This window comes from Petaurus breviceps, unplaced genomic scaffold, assembly GCF_028583685.1.
Source record: "Petaurus breviceps papuanus isolate PSGF00001 unplaced genomic scaffold, PetGlider_PUasm1.0 78, whole genome shotgun sequence".
Lineage (NCBI taxonomy): Eukaryota > Metazoa > Chordata > Mammalia > Diprotodontia > Petauridae > Petaurus > Petaurus breviceps.
In genome coordinates this window covers 4,154,821-4,178,180 of record NW_027186502.1, presented here as the reverse complement: position 1 = coordinate 4,178,180, position 23,360 = coordinate 4,154,821, and the positions used below count along the sequence as shown (strand labels likewise).

The 23,360-nt window shown below is 35.5% G+C and overlaps 1 protein-coding gene across 11 annotated transcripts in view; it reads left to right on the top strand.

Moving 5' to 3' along the window:
• EPS8 (EGFR pathway substrate 8, signaling adaptor) overlaps window positions 1–23,360 on the top strand; it is a 258,356-nt gene that overhangs the window by 221,672 nt on the left and 13,324 nt on the right. For all 11 annotated transcript variants that reach the window (XM_069106138.1, XM_069106137.1, XM_069106135.1 and 8 more), the window contains 3 exons: window positions 300–408; window positions 7,188–7,331; window positions 18,754–18,979. In XM_069106138.1, the coding sequence (XP_068962239.1) occupies window positions 300–408; window positions 7,188–7,331; window positions 18,754–18,979 (479 nt within the window). The remainder of the gene's footprint in view (window positions 1–299; window positions 409–7,187; window positions 7,332–18,753; window positions 18,980–23,360) is intronic.

Sequence of the window (23,360 nt, the reverse complement as noted above, 5' to 3'; positions counted from 1 at the left end):
ATCAGCTTTAGCTTTTCAATTGATAGCAAGCATTAAGCAGAAAATTTGATTGCTTTGATTTTTAGTTTCTTTTCTGTTATCCATTCTTTGTTAAAGATGCTAATGAACATTTACCTATATGCTAAAGAACCAGAGCTAAAGAAGGTAGAAAACAGAGATGAATAAGTTGCAACCTAGATTAGTTGTAGCATTTAACCTCAAGAAATCTGGTATTCAATTGAGAACTCCCCAGATCTTTTCTTTTTGATGGACCTTTTTTAATTTTAACATCCAGCAGTAATTTTTTTCTTTTGTTTCAGGAATTATGACCTACTCAAAGCCCCTCCCAAGAAATATGCCAAATCCAAGTATGACTTTGTGGCCAGGAATAGCAGTGAGCTTTCCGTAATGAAGGATGACATATTAGAGGTAATGGTATCTTCAACTCCTACTGTAAATGATAATTATAATAATGGTAACAATGATAACTGACATTTACATAGTACTTTGAAGTTTGAAAGTCACTTTTACATACTTGTCTGAAACTTGCAATGACCTTGTGAGATGAGTACTTATGGGTTTGCTTGTTTTTTTGAATTATCTTGTCATACTGAGCATATAAGAGCAAGTTCAAAGCTGGCTTACCATTCTAAGTATATGGTTAATTAAACTCTTTATCTTATTTGTTAAACTCCAGGTAGATAAAACTGTCGATATATGTTGTGCCTCCTCCAGTCTTTTATTGATTTGGGGAGTCAGTTATCTTTGTTCTGCTGCTGAGTGTGAGCATATAGGATGAACAGATCTGACAAGATCTCCCACGAGCTACTTGAAATTCAACTCTAATAAAAAGTTAACTCTGGTATTTCTCTTTTCCCTCCACTTTTTGTGTCTGTCCAATTCAACAAGCATTTATTAATTGCCTGTTCTCTAGAAGGCACTGTGCTAGGTGCTAGGGCTAAAAAGGCAAAAATAAAATAGCTTCTGCTCCAAGGAATTTACATTCTACTGGGAGAAATAAAAAACATGTGTTACAGATAAGTAAATACAAAGTACATACGAAGCCTGAATATAAAGTAATTTCAAGAGGAAGCCAAGCCAGTACTAGGAAGAAGGGGGATTGGGAAGGTCTTTCATAAGTGGTTGCACCTGAGCTATGTATGATTTGAAGGAAGTTAGTGATTGCATGAGGTCAATGTGAGGAGGGCCATCATTACAGACATGAAGGACCACCTATAGCAAATAAACAGAAACAAACAGTGGAATAAAATGGACAGGGAACAGATAGCAGATCATTTTGATCATAATAGAAATTGTCAAAGGGAATATTCTGAAATCAGACTAGAAAAGTAAGTTGGAGTTGTATTGTGAGAGGGCTTTGGATGCCAGACTGAGGATTTTGTGTGTTATCTTAGAAGGCAATACAGAATCTCTGATATTTGAGCAGTGAAGTGACCTGGGTCTATTTTAGGAATATCAATTTGGCAACAGTGTGGAGGAGTGATTGGAGAGAGGAGATAATGGAAACAGAGACCAATCAAGATTCTTTTACTGTTGTCTGGGTGAGAGATAATGATGACTTGAACAAGGGCCGAGTGAATTGAAAGAAGGGGAGGGAGGCCAAAGACATTGTTGAAGTCAAATCAGTAAGACTCGTATACTTGGATAAGTATGGGGGGATGAGAGAGGAAGATGAAAGAGGACGAGAGAGGGAAGAATCAAAGGAGACTCCAAGTTCATGAATGTGGACAATGGAAGGTTGGTGGTGTCCTGGATAGATATAAAGAAGTTAGGAAGAGTATGATTTTTGAGGAAGAATACAGTGGCTTTTATTTTGGATTTATTGAATTTAAAGTGGCCACAGCCCATTCAAATAGCAGTCCTGTCCAGGAGAGAGTTAGGCAGTTGTTAGGACTAGATATATACATTTGGAAGTCAGCCACATAAAAGTAATATTTGTATCTATGGGAAATGAAGAGATGGCCAAGTATATAGAGGAAAAATGGACCTTGATTAATGCCCTGACACAAATGAGGGAATGACAGGGGGTTAATAGGAAAAAGTTGGTAATCCAGCAAATGAGGTTTAGAAGGAGAACCAGGAGGGTGCTGTGTTACAGATACCAAGAGAAGAGAACATCCAGGAGGAAGAGGTTTTCACAACAGTGTGTGTTTCTCTCCCTTTTTATATGTGTGTATCTCATATATCACTCATATCTTTTTTTTTTAAGCAATCGGGGTTAAGTAACTTGCTCAAGGTTACATGGCCAGTTATTTCTGGGTGTGGTGCTAAGTATCTGAGCCTGGATTTGGTCCCCAGGTCATCCCTACACTGGAGCCGGTGCTCTTACTTGCTGAGCCACCTGGCCGCCCCTAAGCAATTGGGGTTAAGTAACTTGCTCAAGGTTACACGGCCAGGTGTTTCTGGGTGGGTGCTAAGTGTCTGAGCCCGGGATTCGATCCCCAGGTCATCCCGACACTGGAGCTGGTGCTCTTACTTGCTGTGCTACCTGACCGCCCCATCACTCAGATCTAAGCATGAGTAATCTTCAAAACAAAGCATTTCATTGCTGTATTAGTATTTACATATATTTTGTTCCTGTGGTTCTGATTTCCTTACTCTGCCTCACTTCATATAAATCTTCCCACTTGATATAGTTTTCTATACGTTAGCAACATCTTCAGAGAAAGAATGCTGGTCTGTTAGGATGTCTGTTCAGACCCAATGTGGAATTTCTTGCATATTTGTATGAATGTCCCAAAAGTCTTAGTTCAGTTGTGAGATTTAATGGCTTTTTAAAACTTTAATAGCCTAAAAATGCTCTAAGATTTTGGGGACATCCTATATATACCAAAAAAAAAAAATCCTAGTAAGCAAATGTGCTTTGCAAAGTATTAATCAAATCATATCACTTCCTACCGATCTCTGTATTCCCAATCTTTGTCATCTCTGATAGTGAAATTGTATTCATATTGTACAGCAGAGGTGTTGTAAGCACACAGCTTACAACAGTACTCCCTTGAGCGAGGCTGAGAACTTGATTGACAGCACATATCTCCTGTTTGTTTCTGTTGATATCACTCCCATTTGGTCATATTTCCTTTCTAATTGATGGATACAGGAAGAAGCTTTGTAAACTCTAGGATATAAATTATTTTTTTCTAACACATAAATCCAAGTGATTCTACTCTTTCCCTTCTCTCCCCCACCACAGGATCAAGATCCATCCCTGATTTTATTTATTCTAAGGGGCTATTTTTGTTAAACAACTATATGTTTATTCTCCAAGACTGTGGCTTTATTTTTCTTAATGCTGGCTTTAAAGATGTAGAAGTTTTATTTTAAAACATAAATGTCATTTATTTAAGTTTTATTATTTAAATTTCTTATAGCAAAGGTTGTATCAAAGACCTAGCAAAACTATGTTGTACTTGGTCAATTAAGCCAAATCAGTTCAATGAGGAAATAGTACAAAATATTTATTTAGTATCATGTAGACAAAAAAAAAACTTAATAAAGGAGCAATTTTAACTGATATAATGAAATGAGATAATATTTGTAAGACACTTAGCACAGTGCATGGCTAGTAGTAGGCGCTATATAAAAGTTTATTCCTTTTTCTTCCCATTAAGTGAATTATTTTCTTTGTGATGGTGAACTAGCACAACCAGAGAAAGAGGACATAACATGACCTTACAAACACCATTCAGCTAATCACTGTAATGTTCTTGGTAGTAGAAATATTGATTCAGACACTGACTTAGTTCAAACCAGCTGTATATTTTGGTGCTCAAATTTCTGACCAATATGGATCTTATTTTTTTGTTTTTAATTTTTGTCTATTTACCATCTTGGACTGATTCATATGATCATAGATGGATTGCTGAAAGGGACATGAAAGGCCATCTGTTCTATCTACTAAATCAGATCCTCTGACAGGGCACTGTTTTTGAAGTGGAGTACTCTCTCCCCAACACCTCAAACAGTGCATGCTTTCCTTTTCATAAACTCATTAAAATACCACTTCTTCTGTAAGCCCTTTATTTCATCTGCTATGACCCTTAATTCAAATATGAAATATATTTTATGTTTCTTATATTACTTCTTATTACATTATTTCACCTTTGCATAGTTGTCTAGTCTCTTGCATATCTTTATTTGATAGTTTGGGAGTTAATCATCATTGATATTAGATTATTGAGCTCTAAAAAGAATAGTTTATATGGGTTTAATGCCTTTGAACAATTTGCAATAAGGAACATTAAAAAGTGAATGCTTAATAAAAATGAAATAAAGATGATGGAAATTATTATAAGAAATTCTATCAGAGAAACACTTAAAGGAATTTTCTGTTTTACCTACATCTTCATTAATTATCATTTCTGGTTTTTTGCTAGCTTTTCAGATAAAGGGGGGGGTGGGGATAGAGGGAGGGAAGAGGAAGTGAATAGAAGGGAAGGGAACAAAAGAGAAAGGAATCATTTCCTTTTCATGAAAGTAATTTGGGAATGTACTCCTCTATCTCTTAAATTTCAAGATAATTTCTAGGTTCTTCTGTCATTTTGCATTTTTTGTAGGAAAATCTTGCCTAATTTGAATTGATTTGTGAGGGAATATAGTGGAAAGGGCACTAGATTTACAGTCAGGTGACCTAGGTTTGATTTATATGACCCTGAATAATTTACTTAACCTCTCTTGAGCTGCACTTATCTTGAAATGGGGGAGAAGATAGACTAAATGTTTCCAAGTTTTCATCAGTTCTTTATGATCCTATGATCCTTTCTTCTTGGCTGCTTGTAAACTGTTGTCTTATTAGCATAGTCTTGAAGCTTGTTAGTCTTAGAATATGTTTGGGTGAGTCGACTTTCAGATTCATCTGTGTACCTGCCTGTGAAATCTGTCAAGTCCCAGTCTCTCTTCTTGGATATTTCTTGGAAATATGTGATTTCTAGAAATATAATGTTTAAGTCCTTTTGTTCTCACAAAGAAGGCTTTTGGGAAGCCAGATAATTCTTAAATTTTCCAATCTCTATCTTTCAGATTTTTTTCTTTGCACAGGTTTCAAATAATTTTTTTAGTTGAATAATTTTCTGGCCTTATTCTTCAGCAACCCCAATTACCAAAAAAATGAAAGAGTGCACATCCCCTTATTTTTTATATCATAGAATTTGATTTGCCTTTTTGCCATATGTGCTCTACTTTTATGTTTCTAGACTGAAAAGTTCTTACCCTTTAGGCTGTCTTTTATTATAGCCATAGCTCTTCCATCCCTTTGACAATTTTAGTTGTCACTTATGGAATTTTTTCCTAGTATATTTCATTTCATATTAGGTGTCCCACCTGAACCATTGGTAACATTTCAGGTACAAGGACGCTCTGTTTTTATATTTGAAATCAAGAAGATCTGGGTTCAAATGCCATATTGTAATTTTACTAACTGTATGACCATTGGCAAATCACTTAACATTTCTAAACTCCAGTTTCCACATATTTAAAATGGGGTTCATAAGTATCTATCTTACAGGGTTCTGAAGATCAGATGAGATTTTGTTGTTTTTCAGTCATATCTGACTCTTCATGACCCCTTTTTGGGTTTTCTTGGCAAAAATACTGGAGTGGTTAGCCATTTGCTTCTGTAGCTCATTTTACAAATGAGGAAATTGAGTCAAACAGGGTTAAGTAACTCACCCAGGATCACATAGCTAGTAAGTGTCTGAGGCTGTATTTGAACTCAGGTCTTTCTTACTCCAGGCCCAGCTCTCTATACACTATGCCGCCTAGTTGTCCCTCAGATGAAATACTATATGTAAAGAGCTTTGCAAACCTTTTAACATAATGTAAATATGTCAGTTGCAATGTGTAACCAATGAGAAACTTTTAAAAATAAGAGTAAAATAAATGTCACTGGAAGAGTATATGATTAAAAGAGAAGATGGATCAGTCTTACTAACTCTAAATGCAATAGTATTATGTAGACTGACTATATTAATGCTAACTTATACTGAACTAATAATGGAAATTCTCACTTTGAAACTGAGAATGAGGGAAGGATGAAACTACAAAATAAACAATGAAAAATAAATCTTTTTTTAAAAAGTTTTTAATTAATGCCTTCTGTTTTTATATGATCGCAGTTATCCCTGATATATTTCCCCATCTCCCCCATGAGTCATTCCCGATAACAAATAGTATTTTTATTTTTTTGGAGGGAGGGAAGGCAAGGTAATTGGGGTTAATTAAATTGCATTTAAGGCAATTGGGGTTAAGTAATTTGCCCAAGGTCACTTGGTAAGTGTGTCAAGTATCTGAGGCCGAATTTGAATTCGGGTCCTCCTTACTCCGGGACCAGTGCTTTATTAACTACAACACCTAGCTGCTCCACAAATAGTATTTTTAAAGACAAAAAAAAAAAAAAAGACAAGGAAAAAAATCAGCACAACTGACAAATACATTGAAAAAATCCCAAAACATTTACAGTATGTAGCACTATGGACCCTCTCACATCCACGAAGCAATGGACTGGGGTGTCCTCTCATATCTCTTTGTTTGAATCCAGCTTGACCTTTATAATTTTGTTGTAATCACTTCATATTTTTTGTGTGTGTGGTTATTTTTTCCATTTATATTGTTGTTGTAGTCATTCTATATATTGTTTTCTTGACTCTGCTCACTTTGTATCAGTTCATGTAGATTTTTCCATCCTTGGTATTCACAACACACATAATTTTTAAAACTATTATATTCCATTACATACATACAACCACAGTTTTAGTTATTTCCCAGCTGATGGACATCTACTTTGTTTCTAATTCTTTGGTATCACAAAATATGCCACTAGAAATATTTTAGTGCACATGGCAGCTTTCTTATTGGTGGTTTCCTTGGAATTTATGCCCAATAATAGAGTCTCTGATTCAAAGTATGTAGACACTTTATTTAGTTACTTTGTTTGCATAATTTCAAATTGCTTTCCAAAACAATTGTACTAGTTCACAGCTCCATCAGGTATGTATTACTGTACCTACCATTCCACAACTCTTCCAACTACTGCCATTTTTGCCATCTTTGCCAATTTGCAGGTTAGGGAATGGCCTCTATCATGGCTTAAAAAATGAAAAGTCCTCAATATTCTATAATACTACAAAGAAATGAAATTGGAGTCATAGACTAGTATTAATATTAAAGTGATTCCTTAATTTTCTTGACAGATTCTCGATGACAGAAAACAATGGTGGAAAGTTCGCAGTGGAAGTGGAGACTCTGGATTTGTGCCAAATAACATTTTAGATATTGTGAGACCCCAAGAGCCTGGATTAGGGCGTGCTGATCCACCTTATACTCACACTATACAGGTACCATTTTTCTTAATCTAATTTTTACTGTTTTGTTTGTCGGCAAGCTACAAATTGATCATTATGGTAATTATAGATACAGAGTTACGGAAACTTGCATTTAATTCTCTTCTCTGTCACTTCTTGACTGTGTGATGCTGGGAAAGTTGTTTATTCTCTCAGTTTCCCAAACAAGTCTCTAAGACTGCAAGTGCAGAGAAGGTACTGTTCTGCATTGGAAGAGAAAGGTCCTTGCCATGAGCAGGATACAACAATGAAATTACCAATCTAGTCCAAAAAAGAAAGGCAAGACTTAATCACATTTTTGACTTTTTTTTTTTTTTTTAAGCAATCAGGGTTAAGTAACTTGCTCAAGGTTACATGGCCAGTTATTTCTGGGTGTGGTGCTGAGTGTCCAAGCCCGGGATTCGATCTCCAGGTCTTCTCAACACTGGAGCCAGTGCTCTTACTTGCTGTGCTACCTGGCCGCCCCCACATTTTTGACTCTTAATCACTGAAATTAATTCTAGAACATCTTTTATAGCAGAAAGAGGAAGTGAGAGATTTATGCACAGCACATAATATACAGACAGCCACCTACACATTTTAATTAAGGAAAATACTCATTGCTTCATGCTTTGGTAATAAATAAATAGCTGTTTCCCTGGAAGCTGTTATACCACATATTTCAGAGAATTGATGCCCCCAGCCCTTTATCTCAGGCTTGCCCTTGCCACATTCCTTCCTATTTGCATTAGGAAGTAGGCTAAGAGGAAGATATTTAACTTTATAAGAAGATAGGAACATCTATTTTCAGAGCTGGGAAGCCTTATTAAGATCACCTAGTCAAACCTCATTTTACAGATAAGGAAACGGAGGCCTAAAGATTCAGAATCCAAGAATAGAATACTCAGATCCTATATGCCTTGCAGCTTGTTTTCCTGTAACTTCTGCTTAGCTCTAACCTGCACTGACAACCAAAGATATGTGGCCAGTCTGACTGAGAAGCTTCTTTGCTTTTGAAAATTAAAATGCAACATATACATAAAATTAATATATGAATAGATATCCATCTTATCAGATCATACCGGAGTCCTCTCTGCAACAAATGCAGACTCTTACTGACCTTGGGCTCCATATTATCCCTGTAGCTTCAACCCACATTCCTCACTCCTGGACTTTTGGACTATGGGCCTTTGATTTAGTTATGCCAGGAACACAATGGCAACCCACATGTGGTCCTTAACACTAATATGACTCTCTTGCCAAATTGCCTAGAAAGAACTGTTTTTTTAACTCCTTGAAACTTGGCAACAAATTCATATTAGACCCAAGGATAATGGCATGAACATGTGTAGAAAGTATATTGGATGTGTCACGAAGTAGTTTTGACTTAATCACAATTTCAGGCTTGAAGGTAATATTTTTCCAAACCAGAAATTTTGGTGAAGTTCTTAATATCTTAGTTTATCTACATACTTGTGGTTAATTTGTTGATGTACTAAGCTTAAAAGAGGGATGCACTTTTTCATTTGTTTGAAGTGACTGGAGAATTCATCATGATTCAGGGAATTGACCATATACAATACATAAGATGGAATTCCATGTAAGATTGAATTGACATATAAAATATGTATATTTTGATGGGTAGGTCAAAAATACTTTTAATCCAAGGAAAACTGATATTGAAATGTGTTTATATTTGTCCAAACTATGTGCATGATGTGTTAAGTATTTAATTTCGTGTTCATCATTTGTTGTTAGCTATTAATGCCAAAGAAGGAGTTTGAATTATTTAAGGTATGGGATTATTTACCTTACCTAAAATATATTTCATTTCTTATAGGACTTTGAACTTAACTTTCTATCTTAGGTTTAGAAATATTTTTCTTTTTAAAAAAGGCAACAATAATTAACAGAACGAGTTTCCAATTGTTGGCCTTTGGGATGTTATTGCTGTGATATAAATCTTATTCCATCTTCTGGATGCCGTAGCTTCTTGGCTTATCTATAAGATCATGTTTACTTATTGTCTAACCAGTAACTGAGTATTTTTGCTTCAGCTGAACTTATGTCTACACTTTTGACTGAGTTGGCTTGTTTGTTATTTGTTTAACCCCGTGGTTTATAACAAGAAGCACTGCACGGAAAAGACTCTCCCAGTGGAGCCCTGTGTTTGCTTTTGTACATGTGTGTGTGGGCATGCGTATATGTACGCACAGGCCAACGACTTTCATTTGTAGCGATAACTATATCTATCTGGCGTAACTAGATAGATATAGTCATAGCTATCTTTTAGAGGATTTTTTCCTTCTTTGGTGTGTGACATCTAGGGGTGGGCAAACTCTGGCAAAATAACACCCTCCAATAAATATGTCAACAAATATTTAAGCATCTATATGCCAAGTACGTAAGACAGGCTGAATGGTCAGAGATCATAAATTCATATTCTGAATCTGCTTCTTTCCCCTAGCTTTTTTTTAAGTTGAATACTAGACAAGATGATTTTCTTTCTATGGTCCCTTTTGCCTCTAAATCCAGATTTCCATTTTTCGAGATCCACAAATCTCATTTTGCTTTCAATCTGGTTTGACCCTACACTTCTGTGTTCTAGCTAGTATCATAAGATAACTTTTCAATTGGAAAGGTTACAGTTGGTACAGAAATATTCATACAAAGGACTGGAAGACATTTGCTAGACAACAAATACGTTTCCTTCCTTGAAGCAGAACTGTAACTTGTACTACAGCCTTTATCTGGAGTTTTTGTAAATAACTTCTCATATTCACAGGCAATTTTGATATAGCTAAGAGATTTTTAAAATTTGAAACCTTTGTCTTTGTTCTCTGGAGATAAATGTGTGTTTCTTTGAGAGTTGCCCATTCCTAGTTGTTTCTTTTTAAATTTTTCAACAGGATTTGACTTAGTTATGCACATTTATGGTTGCAGTTATGCATGTAGTAATGGATAAAAAAGTGTGTTGAAGCTCTGTGTGTGTGTGTGTGTGTGTGTTTAGAGGGGTGGAGTTTTGTTTTCTATTTGTTTTAGGATTAGGCCTTACTTTTAAAAATTGCTTTGTTGCAAGATTAGGTTCATTCATGCTCTCTGTCTCTGTGTCTTTCTCACTTTCTTCTGTAGTACATTTTGGAGCTCAAGAGGTCTCCATTTATGTTAGAGACTTGTGCGACCATGCTGGTTTTGCTCTGCTTTGGCTAGGTTTTGGAATGGTTTTCTTAAAACTGAGGCAACACTAAAATTGTTGTTGTGTGCATTTCACAGGCTGATTTAATTCCAATAATATAAGCAGCAATGTATGGTAGTATGCAGTTACATAAATCATCTTGCCACCCTGATTTCCCTTAGAAGTGATAAAATAACATAAATCTATAACTGAAAGGAAACTTAGAGGCTAGCAGGTCTCTCCTCCGCCCCCTCCAACCCCATTTTACAGATGAGAAAACTGGGACCCAAGAAGGGTAAATGATTTGCCCAAAGTAACACAGAAGTTACAAGAGTAAGCATCAGAGACAAACCCAGGCCCACCTGAATGTGGTTCACATCCTTTCTCCCATTCTATACTACCCTATAATGAAACTAAATAAAATCATTATTTTCTGCATACTTCAGCATCAATTATACATTGTAACTGATTATACAAAGGCTTTTCCAAAAGATAGATTCACTGCTCTCAGTGAGCTTAAATCATAAATAAAAGTTGAAAATGAATAGAATAATTCCAAATATAAAGTAAGGAATTAGCACACTACTATCTTTTGTTATTCAGTAGCTTTCAGGACTGTCATATACTTTGGGTTAAATCATGACTCTTCACCTGGAGTCCATGAACTTTTTGGTTTGTTGTTTTATTTCAAATTTTTGACAAATTTATTTAAATATAACTGCTTTCCTTTGTAACCTTGTGAATTTTATGTATTTGAAAACATTAATCTAAGGAGTCCATAGGCTACACCAGAGAGTCAAAGGTATCACTGACACACACACACACACACACACACACACACACACACACACACACACAAAGGTCTCAATTGATGAAACAAAACACCTGTAGTTCAGTGTAGTAAACTTATAATATTTCAGCCATATAACAAATAAACTACTGACACTAGACTCCTCAACCTGTGGATCTGAATTGATTGGTACACAGAGAAGCTTTTGGGGAAGCTTGGTGGTGCAATGCATAGAGTGCTACGCCTAGGGTCAGAAAGACTCATCTTCTGAGTTCAAATCTGGCCTCAAACTAAATGTGACCCTGAGCAAACTACTTAACCCTGTTTGCCTCAGTTTCCTCATCTGTAAAAAATGAGCTAGAGAAGAAAATGGCAAACTTCCTTGCCAAGAAAATACCAAACAGAGTCACAAAGAATATGATGCATTTGAAACCACTGAACAACAACGAGGGAAGCTTTAATCTGGTAGACCTCCATGTTGGTTGCTACTATTTCCTTCTAAATCTGCCAAGTGCTAATATTCCTATCAAACAAGCATGGTGCTATTTTTGGGCAAGTCACCTTCCTTTCTGGTCCTCCATTTTCTCCTCTATAAAATAAGAAATTGGATTAGGCCATTTCTAAGGGCCTTTTCAGTTCTGAAATTCTGGGAGTCCGTGATCTCAAGAGTCCAAGAAAAAGTAATTGCTCTCCAGATAAAGGCTAGGGGAACCTGTACTGAAAAATGTGTAGCTAAAAAAAAAAACACAAAAAAATGATAATTATTTGTCTATTGATTAGTGTTAATTTATATATTATTTTTATTTATATTATTTTATATTTTATTATTATATTTATAGTATATTGATTTATATATGTATACAAAAATAATAATTCTTGTATGCTTAAGTATTCAAGAGGATCTAATAGGGAAGAGGGATTATATTATTCAGCCTGGTCCAGAAATCAACACTGGAAATATAGATAAAAGTTAAAAAAGAAGTAGATTTAGATTAGATATAAGAAACAACTATTTGAGTGTCCCATATTTGGAATGAGTTCCTTTGGAAGTTTGCTGGTGGTCTTCTAAGAAATTAAATGGCCACTTGATAACAGTGTTGTGTGGAGTACAAGTTATGGATAGATTGTATTAGTTGGTTTCTCTGAATCCCTTCTATTTCTTAGTTTCTGTAAAATCATATCATATGTTCATCTGCTCTGTAGGGTTAGAGTCTGGTCTTGAGCTCATTCCTGGTACCTCCAAAAAATTTAGAGAAAGAGGTAAAACAAACAAACAAACAGTTCATATAGTAACATAGACAAAGGCAGTGACAGTTTGAGGGGTCAAGGTGATCCAGACAGTGCTTTGTCTAACAGAATGATATCACTGGAAAAGGTATTAGAATTGGAGATGGAACTGACTCTGCCATGAGCTAATTCTCCAACTGTGGGCAATTCACTTCACTACTCAGTGATGCAATTTCTCATTGCAAGTTGCTTTTCAAACTCTGATTTCTCCTTTCAAACTTCATTTTCAAACTCCTATTACATGAGTTCGAATGACCACATCTAGAATTCTTTTAATGTAACAAGCCTCAATTTTTCAGGAATAGAAATAGCTTAATTAGAGTATAATATAAAATTGGTTAAATAAGGTGATTTCCATCTTTGAAAATGGGTGGGTTAAATGAGTTCCATCTATTCATACATTTCACATCAAGAAAAAATAGTATATGAGCCAATTCTTTGCAACTCTGTAAGAAGTTACTTTAATAAAAGAGACCTTGTCTTTAGCAAACTTTACTAAAAGAAAAAGCTAATGCTCACTCAAGATTTTGCTCCAGATAAAATTATGTATTGGTTCCTTTTCTTTGCCCTTCTCTATGACATCTTCGCATTAGATAGTACTCTGAGACTCTTTTGTACTCTTGCCTCATGTAAGTTTTTTTTTTCTCAGAAAATGTTCTGATGTCACATTTCAGTTACATTTATCATGAATTGGCATGCCATTGTGGTACCATTTCCCATGTCTTTTTCATTTTCCATTTCCATTTTGCATTTATAATTTCTTTAATTGTGGGAAAAGGCTTGATTCTATATTGGTTTTCTCCCTAGAAATATTAAGCATCAGCTAGGTATTGTGACAGATATTTGAAGGTGTGGATGGGGTGGGGACAGAGGAAGAGAGATGAGCTTTCCTACTTATACTCATAGAATATAAACTGAGTGATGTTCAGTTTATTGAAAGTGGTGTAAATGACTACTATATGCAAAGCACTATGAATAAAGAGGCAAACATCAAGACAGCCTTTGGTCCAAAGGAGCTTTTATTCTATTGAGAAGTACCCACTGTGCACAGATAAGTAAATACAAAATAATTTGAGGAGGGAGAAGGCACTAATAATTAGTTGCAAGATTCATAGTTGTTAGTTGTAAAAGATACCTGATAATGTCAGTACTCTATGACATCAAACTGCCTCTCTTTTACTTGCTGGGATAACCACTTTCTCTCTTTTAGTGTAAATCATTCTTTTTTTCTGACCCATTCTACAATTTTATGGCATTCTATCTATGGAAATATCTTTGAATATTAATTGCTATTTCCTGAACCGTTTTCCTACTATACATATTAAGTTGCAACAGCACTTCAGTTTCAGACATGGAAATGGTGTCCATATAATTTTTTTTGTTAGTTGGATGATTGTAATTTAGAGGGTTGAGTTTCCAAATTCCATCACCGTTTTACAATCCCATATAGTAAAGTTTTCTGTTTGGAACTTGTTCCCTCTGGCTTTTCTACAATGAACATACAAGCTGTTGGCCTTGCCAATGAGTTTTACAGGTTCTGAAAAATGTAACTAACTTTAATCTTTAAAAAGAGGAAATAAAAACTAAAATAAGGAGGCCTTCTCCAACAAAGTATGTATTTTCTTACTCCTAAGTTATAAGGAAATAAAGAAGATTATTCAGGAATTTCAACCTAAAACCTAAGCTAATATGCTTTAACAACAAAACAAAACAGAACCCATCTTCATGTTTGTTTCAACGTGCCATGGTTGGTAATAGTAATGGGGACTAATCAGAAAAGCTCCCAGTATTAATTCCTTTGGTTATAAGACAAGGAATACATGATTTTATTAGTCAAACAAACAAACAAAACCCCACCAAGTAACACTTTTTGTTTTCATAATGATGGTATTATTTTGTTTTCCCCATTGTCTCAATTTTCTCATCTGATGTGTACGATTTGCTTCATTTTCCTAATAGCAATTACTTGGAGAGCTGTCTGAGGTAATGCATGTTCCCTTCATGATAATTTGTTTTTAAGCTATGTGGTTGGATTCATCCTCCAGCTTTTCATCACTTGATATGTGCCAACTGTGTTTAGTTTTTATAGCAGTCTTCATCTCTTCCAGATTTTTAGGACAAGAGTTTGTAATTCATAGTAGCTTTAAATTTTAAAAAGCGGTTTGTGTCTTCATTGTTTTTACTTAAACAATTTAATCTCATCATGCAGTTTCTAATCAGAGTTCTGTATACAACTATCTGGGCCTTGGTTTGCATTCTTACTTTTGTTTAATTTTCTTCACTAACGTTTGAGTCTTATTTTGACTTATTAAAGGATATCTAAATTACACTCTAATCAGTGATGAAAACAGATTCTACTCAGTTCTTAAACAATGCTAAGCAGGAGCACTTTGCTAGCAGTTGGGTGGGCCACAAATGGAGCAATCTATTGCATCAGATTTTCCTTGTCTTCCTAAGAATTCTGCCCCTTTAAATGAAAGATTACTGTAACAACCTAGAACTGTGGGTAGTATGTTTGGAGAGAGCACAAGCTAGGTGACACAGAGGAGAGAGCACAGACCTGGAGTCAAGAAGACCTGAATTCAAATCTAGCCTCAGACACTTACTAGCTATGTGAACCTGGGCAAGTCACTTAACCCTGTTTGCCTCAGTTTCCTCATCTGTAAAATGAGCTGGAGAAGGAAATGGCAAACCACTCCAGTATCTTTGCCAAAAAAACCTCAAATGGGGTCATAGAGTCAGATATGACTGAAATGATTGAACAATAACAACAAATGTTTGGAGAAAAATGATGGAAAGATTGCTTTCTTATGGAGGATTTTGTGTTCTTCCCAGCTTTAAGTACACTTGGAAAAACAAACAAACAAACGTTCCAGGCACCTGATATATTTTACAGTAGAGGTGTCAAAGCATGCAATATACAGTGATCCTGAACCAGATTAAATTGTAATTGGTAAATATTAAATGAAATAAATAAAAGTGTAATAAAGTATATCATACTTGAAATAGAAAATATATAAATATTTAAAATATTACATTTTAAAACTAAGATATCACGTGGCCCAGTACAGATTATTGAGCCCCATTTCCATTTGAGGTTGACATTGCTGCTTTATAGAACTGAAATTCATTGGAGCTAAGAGCTCTTCATGTCTATAACAAGGGGAAAATAAGATAAAGGGAGATGAAAAGAGAAAAAGGGAAAGAGAAAAAAGGGAGAGAGAAAAGGGTAAAGAATAGTTAAAAAAAGTAAATGCTGACTCACTTTTCTCTCCCAATTCACACTCCCAGCCAACATCAAACAACCTTTGTTTATTTTTCATAATAAACAGCCTTGACTATTGTTCTAAGTGGGAGAAGAGGATGAGTTGGGTGGAAATGGGGAAGGGTGACAGCTTTTTGTGATTTTTTTTCTTACCATTTTGATATGGAAAATTGGTATATAATATAAAAAGACAGTATTAGGTAAATGTAATTTTTCTTACATTTTTACATTTTAAAATATTTTAAATGTGTTTTCCTTTAAAATAAGATAAACGATTTAAAAAAATAGCTAGTTTCTTTACTTGTGGAAGGTGCTGTTTAATGTATGATTACATATACCTCCTTCTCCTACGTACCCCACAAGTCCCCCCTGACCTCCCCTTCCCCTTCATGTCTACCTGGTGGTTTCATTATGAAACAAGGCCAGATGCTTGAGACAAAAACATTTTAGAATACCTTTCTTCATATTTATCTGTAACAGTAACACACAGTATGTTCAGTTTTTGGTGTTTTTTTTTTATGAAACCACTTAAAAGATAGTTTTGTTTTTTTTATAAAACACTAGTGGTTCTTCCTTTTGTGATGAGAGAAAATTCAAATGCATTGTAGCATTCATATCAATGAGCATTTCTGAGTTTGAGCTCTATAAAGAATTTAATCTTTAACATTTCTTAAAGTAGTTAGATGGCATTGTGGATAGAGCAGAGTACCTAAAATCCAGACAACTGATGTTCAGATCAGATAATTTATGAGCCATATGACTGTGAGCAAGCTACTCAATGGCTATCTGCCTCAATTTCCTTATCTGAAAAATGGGGATAATAATAGCACCTACTTCTCAGTAATTTGAATGCTTTTGTTTATAAAGAACAATGTCAACACGAGTAAGGTACATATTGTTTCCAACTTTGATTTCCATTCTCTGAGTCTTCTATCCTTCCTCACTTTTTTTTGGCAAGGCAATTGGGGTTAAGTGACTTGCCCAGGGTCACACAGCTAGTAAGTATCAAGTGTTCATTCTGAGACTGGGTTTGAATTCAGGTTGTCCTGACTCCAGGGCTGGTGCTCTATCCACTGCTGCCCCATCTATTATTTACCTATTGGCTTACACGTTTAAACTTTTAGAGTAATACCATAAAATTAAAAAGTTGACTCCTAAATGAGGATTCCAAAAGTGCAATATGAAGAAAATGTTACTAAGGGCTAATGTGGTAATTTTCTGGATCAAATATAAATGAAACAGTGGTTTATGTTCATTTCTCTTATCCCTTGTTAAAATATTCAATTTTGTCTCATGTTTGTGTCAATAAAATATTGAAAGCAAATATTATTCTGCTAGAATTGCCAAATTTTTAAAGAGTGTCAACTGGAATTTCCTCTTATATCTCATGGTACCTATACTTACCCTGAAGTTTACCTCTGATATTTCAGTAACATGAGGAGGTATTTTAGAATATTGAAAAAGTTAGCTTTTGAAAATTTGGAGTACATAAATGTACATGGTACATTTGTCAATTAATTGAAATTATTTCTTTTTAAGTACAGCATTTTGGCTACATTTTTCCAGTCACTGTAATAGATTTAGATTGGTGCTTTGACTCAAACTAATCTAAACATTGCACTTATACCTAATCCATCTAAATTTTCACGAACAAATTTCCACACTAATATTTCTATTTCTATTTATAAGGTAAAATCACAAGCATGAAGATAAAGACTATTATAAATTTAAATTGACTTTCCAAAATATTACCTTTTTAATAAGGAGAATGTCTAATTTGGAATAACACAAAGTGATAGAAAGATATTTTGCTTTATGGAGGGCCAATGGCAAGCAATTGAGGTTAAGTGACTTGCCCAAGGTCACACTGTTAGTAAGTCTAAGGCTGGATTTGAACTCAGGACCTCCTGAATCCAGGGCTGGTGCTCTATTCACTGCACCAGCATGATATTTTATTTTTAAAGAATATTCCACTGATCCTCTGAAAGCAATATCACCCTTTCATAGAATAGGAGAGAGAGTGTGAAGTAATTCATATATCTGAATTTATATTTTTATCTGTAGCACATCATTTTTTAAAATGAAAAATGTGTATTGTAATGATATTTCACTGCTACAGTGGTATTAACTTTGAGTGACTATTAGGTTCACTAATACTTTGACCAGTTTATTTTTGATGTAGGTTGGATCAGTGTCAGTAAACTGATATGTAAGGGCCTTTTGATATTCTTAAAATTTTCATATTTATTGGAAACCTAATATTGCATTACTAATTTGGGCTTTAACATTGTGCTATAGATAAAGTCCTTAACAGCTGAACCTTTATCAAGATAAAACCTGTGGCATTCTGGAAACAGTATCTGTAGTTGCAAAGATATTAACAATAATGTATTCAATGATTTCTTATTGAAAGAATTTTATGGGGCAGCTAGTTGGTACAGTGGAGAGAGTGCTGGTCCTAGATTCAGAATGACCTGAGTTCAACTCTGACTTCAGACACTAGCTGTATGACCCTGGTCAAGTCACTTAGCTTCTGCCTCAGTTTCCTCCACTGTAAATGGAGATAATCTACCTCCTAGGGTTGTTGTAAGAATCAAATGACATAGTAATTGTAAAGTTCTTAGCACAGTGCCTAGCACATAATAAGTGCTATATAAATGTTAGCTATATAAAGATTTACAGGTTTTTTTTCTTCCTTTTTTTTGGAAAGGGCAAGGCAAGGCAATTGGGGTTAAGTGACTTGTCCAAGGTCACACAGCTAGTTGTGTTAACTGTCTGAGGCTGGATTTGAACTCAGGTCCTCCTGACTTAAGGGCCAGTGCTCTATTTGCTGCACCACCTAGCTGCCCCCACCTTTTTTTTTTTAAACTTGCTTTTATTTGAATCTTTGGTAAACTAATGATTATTTGCCTCTATTTAGAAACAAAGGATGGATTATGGTCCCAGACCCACTGATACTCCTTCAGCTCCTTCTCCACCTCCTCCAGTACCAGCATCAGTCCCTGTCCCTCTTCCACCATCAGCACCAGCTCCTATTAATGTGTCAAAGGTACCAGCAAATATAACTCGCCAGAACAGCACCTCCAGTGACAGCGGAGGCAGTATTGTCCGAGACAGCCAGAGACACAAACAACTTCCTGTAGATCGTAAGTTTCTGAAAGTGGTGGGAAAATATCCACTGCTTATTCAGTGAATTAAATGCAGTCCCAATTTTATTACAAGTGAAGCATTTTAACATAAATATGTTTCTGAACATAATAGTTAATCATATATTAACGTAATTTTCAAATAGCTAGAAAAACCTATTTAAGAATCACAGTATCTCAGTGTTGAAAGGAACCTCTGTCTTCATATTCGAAGACTTCAATAATGCATGTTTAGATCCCCTCAAATACTCTGGCAACCCAGGTAATCAACCTCTTTACCTGTCAAAATCGATACCTTTGTTCTGCTTCAAACACACGTAGTGACAACCATAAACTATATTGTATTCTTCATTCAGAATTTCAGAACTCTGAAATTTCCATATTTCATATGAATAGGAATATTCCATATTCTTCCATTTGTCCCTGGACCTCATTTACATTAAAGTTATTCTTTCTCTTCACCTTTGCTCCCTGTCCACCTATCCCTCTGTGTCTGTCCAACACTCCTGCTCAGGCTTCATTTTCCTCCCTTCTTGATCTTGATCTTATACTTAAATTGTCAACTATATTCTATTCTCTAAGCTATCATCAGTCATGCTTTCCCAAATCCCTGGATTAACCCCATCCTCTACCTTCTCTATTCTTAGTCATATACTGCTGAATAATACTGAAGGAAGTTACATAAATATAGTGACTGGGTCCTCTTCAAATCTGTTATCTAATTTTAACTAAGCTTTTAATACAGCAAAGCAATGCTTTTAATCTTCCACAATTGACTTTATTGTACTTTCCACATTCTTCCAAACCTTCTCCCCTCAGTCTCTCCATCTCCTCTGAAGAAGACTTTGCCATATATTTGACACAAAAATTAGCAGGAATGGGAAGGGGGAGGGAACAAGCATTTATCAAGTGCCTACTATGTGTTAGACACTGTGTAAAAGCACTTAAATATTATATTATTTGATCTTCACAGCAACCCTTTGAGATTGCTAGAGGAAATTCACAGGGAATTTCCTATTATTCTTTCATCTATGTCTGGAAATCTATTAATATCATTTCCCACCTTCTCTAGTTTCTGATGAAGAGGTGACCTTTCTCCTTACCAAGACCAACTCTTCTATTTGTACTTCTAAAACCCTCGATCCCTTCCCATCTCTGGCAGCTGGAGCCTACCATCATTCCTCTTTCCCTAATTTTCCCTGCTGCCTGGAAGTATCCCTAACCTTCCTATCCTAACAGACCTTCAGTTGACCCTACCATCTCCTCAAGCTATTCTTATATTTCTTCTCCCTTTCAAAAAATCTTGGGTGGAGGAAGAGGAGAAGGCTTACATGTTAACATCTGTTTCAGTTGTAGAGAAATTCTCCAAAGAACTCAATAAAACCTTCAGGTTAAATGATCATATACTTTGATATAAGCTGACCTCAGTGTAAAGGTTTGAACAAGTGAAAGCAATGAAAAATATGATTCAGAAGTAAGGAATAAGAAAGACCAAAGATTTGCTTACTACATGGAACCTACCTGCCTATACATTACTAATACTTTTTTATAAAAAAAGAATCAGAAGGGATTGAATATGGTAAACATCTAATAACATCACAAAATATTTCACTGATTATTTTTTTTTTTGCTTTTCGGAGAGGAAAAGGTAGGGCAAACAAAAAGGAAACGAGTGGCTATTGATGTAAGAGTAATTCCTGAGGGGCAGCCAGGTGGCACAGTGAGTAAGAGCACAGGCCCCAGAGTCGGGATGACCTGGGATCGCTGGACCCTGATACTTAGCACCACACCTAGAAATAACTGGCTGTGTAACCTTGAGCAAGTTACTTAACCCCAATTGCTTAAAAAAAAAAAAGAGTAATTCCTGAATCAGCTAAAAGTGGATAGCTGTACCACCAGCTTGTAAAAGCTAAGACAAGAATTAATTCAAAGCTAGAAGATGGAATCAAAATGAAAAAGGAGGGAATATGGAGTATTATTAAAACAACTCCAAACCTGATTTAATTAATAAAGTCATTAATACTGAAGATTGGAGATTGAATGGGCAGTGAATATTAGAACTGAGTATAATAATTTTTTACTGAAGTTAACCAAAATAAATCTCTTGCTATGACAAAAAGATCCCCTCCCCCCCAAAAAACCCTAAAAACTGCATCAGCAAGCATTTGACTTATTTTCTAAATAGAGTTGTAGAAACTAAGGACAATATGGATATAGAATACAAATTTATTTATAATACCTGATGGGGAAGAATTGGGGGATCCTCGGTAGGGAAATTTGCATATACTGGAAGGCTAGTTTGATATTAATTTTAATGTACTGCTTTTTTTCCCCCTTTCCTTTCTATTTAAAAATATTTTACTATTTTTATTTTCAACTAACAAGTTTTTTAAATTAATCTTTCTTTTCCACTACCTGCCAAAATTGAGCAAATTTTGTTTTAAAGAAAAAATCCCTGAACATATAAAACTGCACAATTCAGCAAAACAACTTTCCATATTAGTCATGTCTCAAAATGGGTCTATTTCTGAAATTTTTCATTAATCGTTTCCCTGTCACTAAAAAATGGTATATTTTATGTTCATCCTTTTGAACCCCTGTTTTGCGCTAACTGGTGTTCTAAAGTCTTTCAAAATGGTTTTTCAATAATGTTATCATTATATACATTGTTCCCCTAGTTCTGCTCACTTTGTCTCAGTTCTTTCTATTCTTTGTAACAAGAGATAGCTCTCAGGATAGGGTGGTGAAGTCATACACTTGGAAATGAATGTGATATAATAACAAAAGATATCAATTACATTTTTTTTATCTTATGGAAAATATTGGCCAAAGCATTGGTAAAATTTAAAGAAAGATTGTTGACAAACCCAACTAAATAAAAACATTATGGCATCATTTAAGTATGAAATTGAAAGGAAACCAAGCAAATGAAAGATAGAAAGGACCAGCAAAGATTTACATTACAGTCTTCAATATCAAGGACAGTAGAGCTACCATATTTGGATCCTGACATCACATGGTTACCCTTATAGAAAAAGTGTTAATGACAAAGAGAACAAAAAGGGAAAACCAGCTGGACTGGACCAAGTATACACAGAAATGGCAGTGATGGTATATTTTTTAAAATTAAATTTTTAAAATTTTAAATGAGGAAACTAAATCTCAGAGAGATTAAATGACTTGTCCATGTTCATATAAGTAAGCGTTTCTCTTGAAGATGCCCTTTTTTCCCTTTCTTCCCTCTCCACTGTTGTCTGCACCTTCTCTCAAGAACTTCCCACTGTCAGTTTCAGACTACCACTCAGTAGCATCTCCTGTTTTCAAAGTTCTTTCCTTTTTATTATAGCCTGATCCTAGTTGCTGTCACTTGTCAATCCCTAGTTAACGCAATGAGTTCAATATTTTGTCCTATAACTCAACTTCTGCTGCCATCCTTGGAGACTACAATATTTATGGGTTGTTTTTTTTTTTTTTAGCAATAGGGGTTAAGTAACTTGCTCAAGGTTACATGGCCAGTTATTATTTCTGGGTGCGGTGCTGAGTATCTGAGCCCGGATTTTGATCCAGGTCATCCCGACACTGGAGCCGGTGCTCTTACTTGCTGAGCCACCTGGCCGCCCCTAAGCAACTAGGGTTAAGTAACTTTCTCAAGGTTACACAGCCAGGTGTTTCTGGGTGGGTGCTAAGTGTCTGAGCCTGGGATTCGATCTCCAGGTCTTCACAACACTGAAGCCGGTGCTCTTACTCGCTGTGCTACCTGGCCGCCCCTACAATATTTATGTTGATAATTTTTTTAATACCTTAGCCTCCTATTTCATCAACCTAATATCTTATGATCATAGTTTTTCTTCTGCCTTATCCACTCTCAAAAGTAATGACACCTTCAATCCTCTATCACAACAACCATTTTATCTTCAAAATTGAACTGAAATTTTGCCCTCAGAATACAACCTTGTATCCTGCAGCTTTTTCCACTCCCACATTCCATTTCTTTATGCCCTCACTGTAACCTCTGGTCCCTCAGTACTTCCTCATTCTTCTAGTATTTCTCATCTGTTCAGCTCTCACTTCCTTCCCTTTGCATCTTAATCCTAGAGCTAAACGTTTCCATAAGGCACCATTGTTGAATCCCTTGCCCCTTGCTGTTCACAGCCTACTCGTCCTCACCCTTGGGTCATCTCCACCATCTGTGTTCACTGTTCTACTCTCAAACCACTGGATGCTACTAGAGGAAGTCAACAAAATCATTCAAATTGGGTCCAGTTCAAATTAGTCACCTAATGCCAAATGAGCCCTCACTGCATCACAGCAATTACTTAATTCATCTTCATTTGGCCAGTATCACACTCCACACTTCCAAGAGCCTTAGGAATAGCAATTT